Source organism: Anopheles nili, chromosome 2 (genome assembly GCF_943737925.1).
Source record: "Anopheles nili chromosome 2, idAnoNiliSN_F5_01, whole genome shotgun sequence".
Classification (NCBI taxonomy): Eukaryota; Metazoa; Arthropoda; class Insecta; order Diptera; family Culicidae; genus Anopheles; species Anopheles nili.
The window spans coordinates 12,493,525-12,509,752 of record NC_071291.1 but is presented as its reverse complement, the minus strand read 5'-3'; the positions used below and the strand labels follow the sequence as shown (position 1 = coordinate 12,509,752).

Here is a 16,228-nt window from a genome sequence, read left to right as displayed (position 1 = left end):
GGTCCCGTCAAGGAGAGCGATAACGCAACCGGGTAAGCCGGCCACCGACACCGAACATTCGCACAGGCCCTCCAACAGCTCGAGAGAATGCAATCGCGCATGCACTACCCTCCGTCCGTCAATGTTGCTGGCCAAAGAAAAATCCTCCCTCCAAACCGCATGCCGCATGCTGACCAAGTTCAAGTTTACGAGCCGTGGGAGTGTGTGTGTGTGTATGCAGCTGCTGGCGCGTAAACCAGCCGTAACATGCGGCGAGCGGACGATCGGGAGGTGGTCTGACGTGACCTTATCCAGATGCAGTTCAATGTAAAATCACACCACTGCGCGAATGCACTTTTCGTCTGGCGCAACCATGCACCGAAGGTAACGAAGGTCCAAAGTGGTTACAAAGGCCGAGAAGGTGAGCGGAGGAAAAACTTACTGGCCCCTTCGGTGACGCACAGGTTTGAATGGGGTATTTTCCCGATCAGCAGGCATTGGGGGGTTTTGTGCCTTACCCCGAGTCGCATCTTGATTTTCCTGCATCATGCCGTCTCTGTCTGGCCATCGGTTTTACTCTCGTTTTTATCACATCCAAACCTGCCATATCTTCTCTCTCTCTCTCTCGACACGTACAGCTGCCTCGTTCTCACACACATAGTGCACCGATGCAACGAAAGGTAGTCATGAATGATCTCGCCCCCACCGAGTTCTGGCAGCAATTTCCATCTAGGGAAGCGCTGATAGGACGCACACCAATGGGGGTTGTGGGCAGTTGAAAGTAAGAAACACCTCAGGCCGGATCCAGGCAGGACTACAAGCAGAATAGAATGAACGCGTAAACCAGTTGAGTGCTCGTCCGGGAGCCGGGTGCTCGCATACAGCCGCACGGTGCCGACGGTGAAGTAGTAGTCGCATTTAAAACGCATGATATCGACGGCCGCGTGAGTCAGTTCGAGTGTAGTCGCGGAGCGGTGCAGTAAACCGACGTAACGTGCAGAATTAAGGTTGCATGTTATCGAAGGCCCAAGCAATCTCGATCACCGATCAGATGCGTCCGATTAAACGCATCAAAGCTGACGGGTGTGCGATCGTTCTAATATCCTGAGTGTGGAAGAAAGTGATTTCGTTGTGTGGGTGCAGAACAACGTTAACAATTGGTGATAGTGTTTGAGCTGAAACTCACGACCCAGTGCATTGTGCAACTGCATCAGGATGCAGTACATCCCGCTTGCAGCCGGTATCCTTGGCATGGTGAGTTTCACCCGGCCCCAGGATAGCCTGCTGTCAATGCTCAACTTCCTGCAAGATGGCGGCGAACGGATGACGCATGAGCTGCCCAGTCAGCGGATCGTGCGCCCGGAGTACGATTTCGTAATCGTCGGTGCCGGTTCTGCCGGTAGCGTTTTGGCAAATCGACTCAGTGAGGTGCCTGATTGGCGTGTGTTATTGATTGAAGCCGGACCTGGAGAGAACCTTCTGATGGACATCCCGATGGCGGCGCATTATCTGCAGAACTTTAACATCAATTGGGACTATCGCACGAAGCCGAGTGACCAGTATTGCTTGGCATTCAAGAACAACCAGTGTCGGTTCCCTCGGGGCAAAGTGATGGGTGGTTCGAGCGTGCTCAATTACATGATCTACACGCGTGGTAATCGTCGGGACTTTGACGCCTGGGCTGCCAACGGAAACCCTGGATGGTCGTATGAGGAAGTACTTCCATACTTTAAGAAACTCGAAAGGAGCGTCGTACCTGACGCGCATCCAGAATACGCCGGTCGAAGCGGACCAGTGACGATCTCGTACCCTAACTTTCGATCAGACGTAGCACAGGCATTTGTGAAGGCGGCGATAGAAGAAGGAGCTCCGTATGTCGACTATAACGGACCGAGCCAGATCGGCATCTCGTACATCCAGAGTACAACAAAGAACGGCAAGCGGGACAGCACGAATGCGGCGTACTTGTACGAATTGCATAACCGCACTAACTTGCACGTCAAGAAGAATGCCCAGGTGACGCGGATCGCGATCGATCGAACTACTGGCCAGGCGACCGGTGTTCGCTTCTACCATGCCGGACGATACTACAAAGTTCGAGCACGCCGTGAAGTGATCGTTTCGGCTGGTGCGATCGGTTCACCACATCTTCTGATGTTGTCAGGAATCGGACCAGCAGGACACCTGCGAACAAACGGTATCAAGCCGATCGTTGATCTTCCAGTGGGACTCAATTTTCAGGATCACACCGCCGCCGGAGGCATCACATTTTTGGTGAACAACACGCAGACACTCACGTTCAACAATGTACTTCGACTTGACAATTTTATGAAGTATCAGTACGAGAAACGCGGCCCGCTTACGTCTATAGGAGGATGTGAAACGATCGCATTCTATGATTCAGAACGTCCGGGTGACCGGAACGGTTGGCCAGACTACGAACTGCTGCAGATCGGTGGTACGATTGCAGCCGATCCGACTTACGAGGTGAACTTCAATTACAAACCGAGCACCTTCCAAAGCCTGTATGGCGAGATGCGTCGCAGGAACTACCATGGGTACACTGTGTTCCCGCTGATCCTGCGACCTCGCAGCAAAGGCCGGATCTCGCTGAATAGCTCGAACCCTTTCCGGTATCCGATCATCGAACCGAACTATTTCACCGATCCGTACGATCTGGAGATCTCGGTGCGTGCCATCCGAAAAGCGATCGAGCTTAGTAGGACGGTCGCGATGCAGCGATACAACGCACGCCTCCTCGAGACTCCAATGCCCGGTTGCGAGCAGTTCCGGTACGATTCTGATGACTACTGGAAGTGCTTCTCGCGGCATGCCACCTTCACGATCTACCATCACGTGGGTACGTGCAAAATGGGCCCTCGCAAAGATCCCACCGCTGTCGTGGACGCGCGATTGCGAGTTCACGGCATCAAGGGGTTACGCGTTATCGACGCCAGCATAATGCCGGATGTTCCGGCGGGCCACACCAACGCGCCTACGATCATGATCGCGGAAAAAGGTGCGGATATGATTAAGGAGGACTGGAACGAACTCAACTAGATAATGTGTTAAGGAGGAAAAAGCGGACAAGCCCAAAAAAGAAGCAGTGTTCCGTGCGTTTTACGGATAGCCCATTCCTATAACAGATCTCTTCCAGAGAAAGCAATGACTATTTATACTATTTATAATGTTTAGTAGAACATCGTGATATGTAAGACGTACTGAATAGCATACTTTTGTACTTATTACCCCTTCCCAATGGCATCGCGTAATAAAGCTTAGTAACATATGTAATTAAATCACAAACATGATTCCTGTTTGTAATTCCTCACGTCCGAATAATGATAACCTTCGCGCCGTCGCTTCTCCACCCGGTGAAAATTGATAACCTTTCACAGAATCACTACGCACATGCACTTCCGATTTCATAATACACTAACGTTCACGCGCCGCTCAACAATGCGGGAGGCAAGGTTGAAGGTTTCATTCTAACAGACGCTACCCATGACGCCAGAAGCTTGCAAAATTACAGTCTATTCAATTAGAACCCCCGTTCCTAACCAATACCGCCACCCTGGAACCACAACACAAAGCAGTGCCCCTTTGCAATAGCGTATATTTAATGAATGATTAACCGCTCTGCTTACGTAGTAAACCAGGCGTAAGAGATGAGTGATATCAAATGAATTTCATATCTACTCATCAGGAATCGCTGTTCATGGTAGGATTAAAATAACCAAACTTACGTTTATTGCTGTTCATGTTTACACGCAAACTCAATCAAACGGAAACTCAATGTCGTCCAATGGCGGATCTGTTCGCGAAAATAGAACAACATCCGGGACATTGTACTACCTTCGATTATGAAACCAAGCAAGTACGCGCAATCGTAAGGATCTTCAGACAATCAAGGTCCCAGCTGAATTTTAGGACACCGAAAAACACTGTCAAGGACGGTTACACTGTCAAGGACATGGCGGTTAAAGTCCGCCGCAAAAGGGGAAATGAAAACGTGAAATGATATCTAAGGCAGTACGAGAATGGATAAGAGTGCTGTGCATAATAAAGTCGGCGATCTCTTGTCGCTGAAACCTGCTGGCTGAACAAAAACTACACTCAACATGCTCCGATGATAGTGATGCGAAAACCAATTACAGCCGAGCACACGGAAGCTGTAATGAATGCTTACATGGAGCAAGCGGACAGGAATAAAATAAAAGGGAAAGGAAAAACTTGGCTTGCTAAATGTTGCTTGTAAAACATCTTAGGGCATTCTGTTTCGTGATTCTGTTTCTGTTGTAGAAGCAATGAACTCCCTTATCAACGATAATTGATAAACGTAGCCGTTTGGAACTGTTTGGATATTATTTTTATTTGCTTCAAAGGAATATAAAATGTTCTGGCTTCAAAGCAGAATATCGTAATTTGCCAACCACATATAAAACAAAATGCACGCTCAAAGTTAGTGCTCATCTTTTCAATTCGTCAATGACGTGCGTTACAGCTTCATGCTAACACAACTTGCCGGAAAAGTACAATCTGTTGTGATCAGAATTTCAATTAGTTCACTTAAATTATGCATTCCATGACGCTCTCTGTACCGTACTTTTTCGCATATTACAACGATGTCGCGAAGCAATTGACTAATCGGTTAGCGTAACCGTCAGTCTTTTGTGCGCATCAGCAACACTGTTTAAAATGAGAAGAATAAGTATGATTGCTATAAATAATCGAGCGTTCGAACAGGCAAAGGATCGCTTACCGACTGGGTATGATATAATTACACCTCGAAAGATGATCAATCAGTGTAAAAAGTAATTATTGAAACTGAAACCACTGACGTCGATCTTACGAAACGCTGCTAAGCTAGCAAAGGAGTTACAAGGAGACTTGGTAGACCTAAGACAAGATCACGCATATCGATTGCATACTTTCAGGCGCAGCGTCTGCTAGAGCTCTGCACCGAGGTTAATTCAGTTGTCGTTTAACCCACAGATTTTATAGAGCATTCATTTTTATAGAGATCTATGGTCTATCAAAAAAATGTTGATAATATATGGCTAAATATAAGAGCCTAATTAAAATGGCCCATATCTCATTATCGTTCACATATTAACAACAATTGTACGAATTACTAATAGTAAAACTGGTCTTTGGTAAAATTTATGTGAATTTATTGGTTTAAAAATATGTACATTTAGTTTCATCGTCTTATGCAATCGATATCGTTGTCGTCAATATTGTAAAAAAAACTTCTGTACTTATTTTATATAACTTCATCATACGCCTCAATTTGGCATACTTAACGAAAAACTTAACTAAAAACTAGCGAGCAACATCTAACATAACTTTTCTAATTGCGTTCACACGTCATCGATAGTGTGATCTCAAAATAGAACATTCGTTAAACACGCCTAACATCGATGATATCATCAAATTAATTTTCCATCTTCATTATCATTCGCACCAAGATTAGTTACACGCATACGTGTTATCTATGCCCATGACATTGAGTTTGAAACATCGCATACAAAACTATTGGTGCTCTGTGGGAGACATCGGTTTAGATTTCGGAAGAAGACCTATATCCGATATTTATACAAACCGCTATAAACGGAACAAACGGAGCAGCTGTGGTAAAGTTCACATAACGACACCATCGGCTATCCTTGACCATGACGATGCTAGCGACTACTACAACTTGTGACAACCACAGCTCTTGAAGTGGCTCTGTCGGTCCTGCTGTTCATTTTTATTACCACTGCATCGTGGATCTTCATTTCGTCTTCTTTTAGCACGTTAAGTAAAACAGCACGGCGTTCCGGCTCACAATATTCGTGCCCGTTAGGCTCCACTGGCCGTCGGTCCATTTTGTCTTAGCCAGTCGCGTTTAATCAGATCGGACAGCTTTTCGCCGATCATATACGCGTCAGCCGTTGGGTGTCCGCTGGTCGGATAGGGAATGACACCAACATCCGCCACTCGCAAGCGACCAACTCCGTGCACTTTAAGTTGACCTGATACTACCGCGGTCGGATCACTAGAAGGTCCCATTTTGCACGTTGCGATCTGGTGATGGATTGAAGTAGTCTGTGTGCGGATCGCGCAACGCCAGTAATCATCGGTGCCGAAACGAAACGCGCCACAATTTGGCAGGGGTACGTCATACAACTTTGTGCCATACTTTTGTGCAGTCCGCGTCCTAAGCAGCGGAATTGCCGACCGGATACCCTGCAGAATCGTTTCGACGTCCTCCGGTTCCTTCAGCATGTTCGAATAGAACCGCGGCCAATGCAAAGGATTGCAGCTCTTCAGGCGTAAATATCCCTTAGACTTCGGGTGCAGCAGGACGATATTGATCGATATTGCGTCGTGTTCGTTTGCTTCCAAAGGTTTATAGATGCTATATATGCTGTCCGTCAGGCGGTACCCACTGCGGATGCCACTACCGTGATCGGCAGCCTGCGAACCACCGGAAAGGATGTACTCAATATTTGGCAGCGAAGCCGGTGTAGCGGCACTCTCGCTATTGGTGGCGTTCCGAATGAAGGCCACCGCCTCGACGCCACCTGTCACCGTCATTGGTCCTTGACCTTGCAGGAACGACAAGAACGCATCCAACGTAATGACATTGTCACCGTGCAGCGAAAGGTTTGTCGTGTTGGTCACGAAGGCGAGTCCTGTGAAGTAAACGTGATCATACAGCGTTTGACCTACGGGTAAGTCCTTTATCATCGGCATCCCGATCTCGGCCAGATGATCTTTCGGACCAACGCCCGACAGCATCAATAGTTGGGGAGTCTGAAGGGCACCCGCTGTGAGAAGAATTTCCTTTTCGGCATACACCGTGTATCGCTTCCGGTCACGTAAAAACTCCACACCGTAGGCTTGCTGGCTCAAAGGATCTATTAGAACACGTGTTGCACGAGCGTTCGTCAGGATGTGCAGATTCGGACGCTCCTGTATCGGCTCGAGGAATGCGGTGTACGCCGTCAGACGACGACCATTACGGACGTTAGACTGTATGTACGACACACCGATCTGGGATTCACCGTTGTAGTCTACGTTGTTAAGTCCCAGTTCCCGCCACCCATTCACGAATAGGTGTGCCATACGCGTACGATATGGCAGATAGCGCACATCGAGACTACCATTTGTGCCGTGGTACTTGCTTGCCTCGTTAAGGTACGATTTCTCCGACTTCAAGAAGTAAGGCAGGATCTCCTCGTACGACCAGCCTTCATTACCGGCCGCTGCCCACTGATCGTAGTCGTGTTTGTTTCCTCGCACGTACATCATGTAGTTGATGAGAGTCGACCCACCCAAACCTTTCCCACGCGGATAGCTGCATCGCTGATCCGTCATCCCTGCGAAATAATGAGGCGAAATGAAACATTTTTCGAACGGGCAAGGATCATATGCTCATTTTGCGACTCCTGTCGTCACTGTAGCCTCACCCCAACAAGAATAGTTCTGTGGCTCCGCAAGATAACCCCAGTTGTAGCTTGTCGATTGTAGGTACGCCGAAAATATAGGCACCTGCACGAACATGTTCTCCTGCTCGCCAGCTTCGATCAACAACACATTCCAGTCGGGAATCTCACTCAGTCGGTTCGCCAGTAGACATCCTGATGGACTCGCACCGACAATGACAAAATCGTACTTCTTGAGCAATGAAGCTCTTTTTACACTATTTTCCTGCAGCAATCGCACATTCGTCGGATTATCCTCACTCCCTACATCTGGACATTGACATTGCGTGAGCCGCACCATAAGCCATAGACACATCAACGTCAACGTTATCACTCGACCCTGCTTTCTACGCCACAAAACATCTTGCGAAGTACTCATTTCACGGAACAAGTAGTCGTATTTCGGTATCAGATTTTCTCAGTATACTTTACACCAATCTCTGAGCAATTCAACACAAGCTGGTCGACATTTGATTTTAGATAAATTTTCCTTGCCTTCTCGCTTGTTGCCTCTAAACACGGTGCCAGCCGAAATACTAATGATTGTTGATGTTTCATGTTTTCCTCAAAGAGTTCAGCCCTCACGAATCCACTTTCCGCACGAGTGAATTCCCATGCCCACTCTTTTCTAAGCTCTGTCACTAAAACCAGGTGGGGATAGTATTAGAGAAGAAAAAAACACATTGATGATCAGTGCTTTAAACTATCGTAAAAATTCCGCCCAGTGACCAGAGGTGAACCTTCCGACATTTTTTTTTTCTCTCGTGCCGGGCAGCAGTTCCGCTTAGTGGAGCACAATCACGTAAAAAGGCAGCCGATAACTCTAGGACACGACGTCGATATTTGATCACCCAACCCCCAAGCTTGCACCTCAAAAACCAGCCAAACAAAGCCAAAGTTCAGGTCGCCGAATAACGCAGTGCAGGGCTTTGCCTCGAACATATGCATATTATTACCAAACTGAATTAATTTAATTCGATTCTGCTTTAACAGAATGCAAGCTACCAACATACTTCTAAGAGGAGCGACAAATGTTTCAGCATAATTTTTACTTCCTTAAACGTTCCAACACGAGAACTAACCGCCCTCAAACAACAAATTCGGAAGTATTTTAGATTCATTATCTATTAATGATATACATGTCCGCAGGAAACACTCGCTTATTGGTCGAATCTGTTAGCTGTATTTTAGAGTAGGAACACTTTGTTTCGAGTTTGATCCATGATTATAAACTTCGCTTTAGTGACCTTGGCTTCACATTGACCCAGTGAAACGAGACATTGGTGGCTGATAAGTCGTTCGACACCCAATCGAAGCTAGTTGTGTACCACTGTGTAAGTAGCGTTAGCCTCTATCGGTAAAAGTTCACCAATCGCGGTGTTCAATCATAAGGATTACCATCTCGCTCAATTACCGGTTTCAAAAATTTGTGGGTCAACGCCGGCAACACGCTCTTTTTTGTGCAGTGTTCATAACTATATAGGCACTCGTATTTTTGATCAGCTCCATTCACTTCTATTTTATCTAGTGGGATAATGGGATAAGTGGCAAATGGGATAATCAAACAATGCAACGTGCAGATGTATCAGTTGAGCAAAGGCTCTTATTTTTTGATAATACAAACAATAACTAGTATACAAACGTTGTTTAATGCACTTTTCCTAGTATGTAGGTCGATTGAAGTAAAAAAAAACAGGGTATAATTTTTGTTGATCCATTCACCACTGTTCAATTATCAGCATTGCAATCGATCGATGTACTACAAACATGCTGAGTTACTAGCTGAAACAATGTAATAGCACACCAATTGGGCACCTTAAAACCATCGAGTTGAACCAAGGTCATTGTACGAATAGTTTTCCTTTTTTATAAATAGCAATAAAATCGCATAAGTGCCGTATGTGTGCGACCAAGTTCAAATCAGCGTAGTTCCGCGGTTGAACTTGAAACCGTCCAACTTGACCTACCTTATCCGCTCGCTCGTACCAACAGAAAGGTAAGTCCACCAACTCTTTCAAAGATTTGGCAACACTTGGGCAAACATGAGCTCTGAGCATTGAGAGATCATTATCAACAACGCATCGCTTATGTGATAATTGAAACCCAACCGTTAGTCATCCAAGAAATAATATTTTAACTCGATGAAATAAAAATATAATATTGTAATAATAATATATAATTCATTATCTCGAAAATAAAAATCCCTGTTAGCTCACGACTGTTCTACACTATACGTCATCAATCCATTATCCGTAAATGTAACCAAATAAAACTGCCTGTCGCATAATGCTTAATAAGGAGCGTTACCCGTAGCATGTGCCTTTTTGTCGGTGCTTATTTAATTATCACATCAAGAGCAATTCGGGTAAGAAAAGCGTCCTCTCTCGACAGCGACTCACTAAATTCTCCTTCCCACTTTAAAAATGTCAAACGCACTGGGACGAAATAAAAACAGGTTTTCTACGTACGCCTCTTTGGCTATCACATAAAAAATTCCAATAAAAACCTATTATTGGTTGGTCCTGAAGAAAAGTATCGCAATAAAGTAGATGAAGTTGCATGATTTTAGGAAAATATTGTAAGTATGAGAAAAACTAAATTTTATTGTATAAACCATATTGACAACAGTGAAGTGTTGATTAAAACAACAGCTAAATATTAAATGACGTATTTAATATGCGAAATCTGTTCCAGGAATCCCTCTAGGATGCGGTGATCATTGATCAAAAGCCTGACTTCTAGGTGATCAAGAACCTGTTAGTTCTTCGCTTCTAGCCTAACCCGTTGTACAGTTCGAGTTTGGTTGTTCGTAGTATAAGTCATCTGAAGTTGATTTTCGCATGTTTCTGCAAAACCATGCGCTGGAGCCTAACCGTCTTGAACATTGCTGCTATTTCGGCCATCACAAGCGCCTTCCTGTGGTGGCCACTGAACGTTAAAAAGCAACATTGGCTGCATCGTGCGATGCCACCCAGCATAACAGGTAGTAGAGTGTGTGATTCGGAGCAGAGTCAGGCGTCATAAATTAGCGTATCAATGAACTCGCGCTCAATTCGCAGTGGAGGAGAACTACAGGACAGCTTACGATTTTATCGTGGTTGGAGGAGGAACAGCCGGTTCAGTGATCGCTAGCCGCTTGGCGGAGCTGCGTCAGTGGAGCATTTTGCTCATTGAGGCTGGAGATGAACGAAATGACGAGAATCCTTCATGGCATCTTACGACTGAACCGCAAGAGAACGTTTGTCTCGGTAAGCGGTAAAGAAGTTAAGTCACAGAACGCCGTTTCATGCTTCAATTCTGCACAGGTGCTTCCAGAAAACGCTACGAAATACCGGCCGGAAAAGGATTAGGAGGTAATACCCTCGTCAATAGTATGGTGTACGCCAGAGGCAACCCGACAGACTACGACTCCTGGGCCAGACTTGGCAATACAGACTGGGCGTATCGAAATGTACTACCATACTTTTTGAAGCTCGAAGATACTCGCATGCATGCCTCAGGTACATCTCGTGAACAGCGTGGCAAAGGCGGTCCTGTTTCGGTTACCGAATTGAAGGACAAATCTGCCCTTGTCAACTCATTTGTGGCAGCTTGCAACCGGCACGGACTTCGTACGGTTGATTACAATGCTGAAGGAAATCAAACCGTCGGTTACGTGCAGCTGACACGACGCCGTGGCAAACGAGTAACATCCTTCGACGCATACGTTCAACCGAAAAGGACGATTTTATCCAATCTTCACATCATGACCGCAGCACGGGTTTTGAAAGTGTTGCTTGACTCACGTTCAAAACAAGCGATCGGTGTGACGGTATTGGTAAAGGGTACTCGGCGACAAATTCGAACTAACAAAGAAGTTATTCTTTCTGCCGGCCCCATCTTTACGCCCCACCTGCTGATGCTGTCGGGAATCGGTCCAAAAGCACAACTGAATGCCCTAGGTATTCCGGTACATCAAGATCTTCCAGTAGGCGCCTCGATGCAGCTTCGCATGGCAGCATTTCCTTTGCACCTGTCAACGAATCGAACACCACCACAATCTTCACAAACTGTACTGGAAGCTGTGGCTTTTCTAAATACGCCCCGGCAAGCAAACCATTCCAATCCTAGTCATGAGATTTTGTTTCAGTACGAACCAAAGGGTACGTTGGAAAGCTTTTCGATCGGACTGATCCATTTGCAGCCAGCCTCGAGGGGATTTTTAAAGCTAAACTCAACAAACCCTTTACAGAGCCCTCTAATTTATGGAAATTTTTTTTCCAACCCCAACGATATGGAAGACATTGTAAGTGGAATCAAAGAATGTAACAAGATTTTGCAAAGTCCCGAATTGGCTAAGTTTGGTTTAAAACCCAAGAAGTTTAAAGTATCTCCGTGCGATCAACTCCAGTATGGTACAGATGATTACTGGCGATGTGTGGTACGGTACGTAGGCCTTGTAGCCGATCAACCGTACGGCACTTGTCCCATGGGCAAAAGAAAAGATGAAGGATCTGTTGTATCACCAGAGCTGAAAGTCCATGGTATCGATCATCTTCGAATCGTTGATGCGAGTGTTATGCTTCCAGTTTCTAACGGTCACACACAGGCGACTGTTTACATGATAGCTGAAAAAGCGTCGGATTTAATCAAAAGCCATTGGGACTGGGGTAACGAACTTGAACGGCGGCGTTGATAGAGGCTATGCTTCAAACCAACTGTTATACGAAAGATCACGTATACGATGACCCCTGAATGTTAGCAACATGCAAGACATGCCAAAAGCAATGCGTTCAAGCATAACTTTGCTACTAAGAACAACAATAAAACAAAACGATTGCGTATTGACATATAAATAAGAATTTGTATTAAAAAATATTGTAAATTCAGAAATTTTAAATGTGTTTGTTTCATAAACAAGCAAGATTCAATCTAACCTGTAGTTAATGTTGGTACGAACGTTGAAGAATATGATGCTTTTTATTGAAGTCTTCTGTCTTTCATTTGAATAGATCATACCTGGAATGAAAAAAATATAATATTAATTGCCTAATTTTTAGTAATATTATTTGAGTATGTATCCATACTGAAATTCGATCATATTAAGCTGTAAATCCAAACATCTCCAAATGAAACCCATGTATATGCGCTCGTAAACGGTTAATGTGAAAATAGACTGTTTCCTTATTGCCACCCTTTTCTTTTAAACAGACAAAAAATCCGAAAATTTCCGTAAACAGTAGCCACATTAATTAAATACAAAATTAAAATGCTCATTACATCGACAATGAGCATAACCCGTACGCCAAAACAAAGCCCATTTTTAACGATCATAAACATCCGGTAACGATATCCGTAAAGTACAACAGATTCTAACCCACGAATTCATCTCGCTAAACCGGAAGATTTCAAGGTTTATGACAAAATTTGCTCGTACGTGGTAGTCCGTAAAAGAAACAACAGCTCCTGAATTACAACAAAAACTACTAAAATATTTTGAGACTTATTAGATTATTTGATTAATTTTAGTCCGCCGGTATTTGTTCATAACTTAAATATGTGACCTTGCGGTCATCCAAACAGGGACAACGACCGTAATTTTTTTACATTGAAATCAGTATCGAGCAAAATTGAATTTTAAAAATTCAGTTACATAGACTGCTGCTCAACCGTTTAGAACTCCGCGTACTTATTCCCCACCAAGCATATCACCACCTACACTTCCTAAATAGCCCCATATGCTTCCACTTAGCTTTCCAGCCATTTATTATACAAACAACGTGACATCGCCACGCTCCACGACTGGCGTGCTTGCGTAAAAACAGCGAGAAATGGCAGCCACACACATTTGCCGCCAACTGATTCAACCGGACGAAAGGCACAACCACGTATTATCGAATGTATATCGTGCGATTGCGATGCTCGCGTGGTGCTCGAACATTGGCCTGTTTACCCAAGCCGGTTTGCCAAAATGGTGAAACAAGAGAACTCTTTCAGGACGCCGCCAGACAGGCCCTTCCGCCATCCGAGAAGGCAAACGGTCAACAGGCGAACACAGGGTGCCCATATAACGGTGGATTTATAATCTTTCAAGGCCGTTTTATGGGCGCTATATTCCACCCCGAACCGTAATCAATTTTTCACCACCACATCGGAAAACGGTGTTGCTGCCCAAAGGGAGAGGGTTGGTTGGTTGAAGAAAAATCGATTGCATTTCCGCACCGGCCCCAGAATACCAATCATTTGCACCAAAAAGAAACACATCGACATCATCATTCTTGATGTAGTGTGCTTCCACCCGCGTGTGCAACGCCATGCGGCCTGGCGAAGACTTTCCCGAACCGGTTTCCCACACATCAGACATCGCTGGTACGATGAGAACACCGTTGTGCTTCTGCACTGACCACCTCACCCACCGTGGGGCATGGTGTTCTTCCTCGCCAGGGAATGCAGTTGCGTGGAGACTTATGCAACAACTGTAGTCATTTTTCTTTTCTTTTCGACCCGACATCGGCCGATGCACCGTGGTGGAGAAAGAACATCCTTGCGGACAACGAACTCCACCATCGGGGCACTCCTTCACCGGCACTTACCTCGATGCAGGTCCCAACACACACTCTACTTTCTGCTCCTCTCTGCTGGGGCCTACAAATTACGGCCCACCACCACCTGTAGCTGAGCTTGGGAAGCGTGTTGCAGCGATTGCAGCGGAGAACTTTCTTTCCGTTGCTCGCGCGTTCTTGGCGCCGTGCCTGCGGGAGGACAAAGACTTTCAACCCCCGCGTGGGCAATGAACGATTAAATTAAGCAAAGTGAACGATACGAGATGCACTGCAACGGGTTCCAGCCGCCGTTGAAGGCACCGGGAAGAGAAAGTGCAACAACGAGCAGAAAAGCTCAGCCTGATCTTTTCGTGAACTGAAGGTGCCGCTTTGTGGAGCCTGCAATAGCGGTTAAAAGGAAGAAAATCTTCACTCACATTCACATACAGTGAGTATAACGCCGAAATAAAGTCTGATCTGCCGTTGGTCAACGTTCGTTTTACCATCCGAAAGGTCAACAAACTACCAAAAACGCTCATCCTTCGGTAGGGAGGCGTTCCTCGTTCACTGAAGGAGGTTAATTAGAAGGGTGATACCATCCGCTGTACTTCTGGATTTGTCATAGGGCCACTTCGTTGTTGTGCGGTTTTTTTTTTCATCCGTTTTAGCGTTACTTAATGACTTCTTGCCAAGGGGGAAAAGGGTGATGGGGGAGGTGACTGTGTGCGGGAGAAAGTTTACCGTTGACACCGATTTCTTTCCCGCCCGACTGGAAGCATTCAGATAACAAAAATTCGCCGCTCGCCTTTGTCTTAGGGCCATAACTGACCTAGTAATGGAGCCGGCAGTTTGTGGCGTTAATTGTACCTTCATGCGCTAATTTAAGTATGTTCAACGTAGCAATGGATAAATAAAAGGACCCCATTTAAGCAGAACTACAGCGCGTGTCTAAGTTAATTGTAGAATACAACAGAATCACACAAGAAGACGAGACTAAGATAAGATACGAGATAAGATACTCATTAATTCTGATTGATCATGTACACGCAAAGGATTCAAACCAATTCCAGACTCTTCAGCTTTTATGTTATACATTTCATTCCAACTAAAGAACTACTATCGAAGATATTAATTCTCCATCAGAACATTTTACAAAGTAAGCCATTGTATGGTCAAGGAAATGTTTCCAAAAGACTCAGCAGACTCGCGCCAAACGTCAAAACATCTCCAACATTCGACGAAAAATTCATTCTTCTCTCTCTCGTACCACGCTTCTAAATTTATCACATAATCATTAGGGAGACTGACGATTGATCGTAGCACGGCATGACACGGCGTTAAGCCGATAGACCGATGCGACATTCATCTTTTCTCCGACCAGTCACCGCTACTCGGTAGGATCGATTCACGCGATCACGATACCACGCCACAAGTTAACGGCCTCTGGCGTACGTCTACCGATTGTCAAGTTCACGGTTCGTCCAGCGATCGCGAGTCTGCGGACGATCAGTTGTGCTCTGGACGCCGAGTGCAGTAGACGGCGCAGTGCTTTAAGAGTTCATCACTTATCTTTTGCTCCAAGCTGTCGTTGTCTGGACGTTGTGTTTTAAGCGATTTCTGAACAAGTGGTTTGTGCAGCACACGGCACCATGAGACACGGGTGCATTGTGGCGATTTTGATCGCTGGTTTTGGGGTGTTAACAACGAATGGATTGTTTCTGTTGCTTAAAACACTCGCCCATGCTGGGAGATATATTAACGAGCACTATCCCGAAGGTACGTGGGTTAGGAATTCCACCAGAATCTGGCGTCAGCACTTTCATGCACCCACCCACGCGCTACCGTCGGTTATACCGTTCTCTAACCCGTCCAAACACTTTCAAATCTAACCTCCAATTCCTGCACCCGAACAGGAAGTAAACCTCGATGTCAACGGTTGGACGCGAAAGAAGTGAAATTCCGTCCACCCATTTTCACTTCGTGCGCCGTTCATTTCCGTCGAGTCCCCGATTCCGACGCGATTGTGCCGCTGATGGATGGGGTTTGGCGTGAAGCAGTGATATTTCAATGCATTCCTTTAACGTTTTGCGGTCTCGTACGTCTTTCAGATGGCGCCAACACCGTGCCGGAGTATGACTTCATAATCGTTGGTGCTGGAGCGGCCGGATGTGTGCTCGCCAATCGTCTCTCGGAGAATGCTCAGTGGAATGTGCTGCTGCTTGAGGCTGGTCCTGGTGAGAACGACCTCCAGAACAT

The 16,228-nt window shown here is 45.7% G+C and overlaps 2 protein-coding genes across 2 annotated transcripts in view; one reads left to right on the top strand and one right to left on the bottom strand.

The window, feature by feature from the left end:
- LOC128721762 (flotillin-2) overlaps positions 1–16,228 on the bottom strand; it is a 129,429-nt gene that overhangs the window by 105,057 nt on the left and 8,144 nt on the right. The gene's annotated exons all lie outside the window — the stretch shown is intronic.
- On the top strand, positions 1,195–3,192 carry LOC128721759 (glucose dehydrogenase [FAD, quinone]-like). The gene has a single exon (XM_053815545.1). It carries the CDS (start codon positions 1,195–1,197, stop codon positions 3,037–3,039), a length of 1,845 nt encoding a protein of 614 aa, XP_053671520.1. The 3' UTR covers positions 3,040–3,192.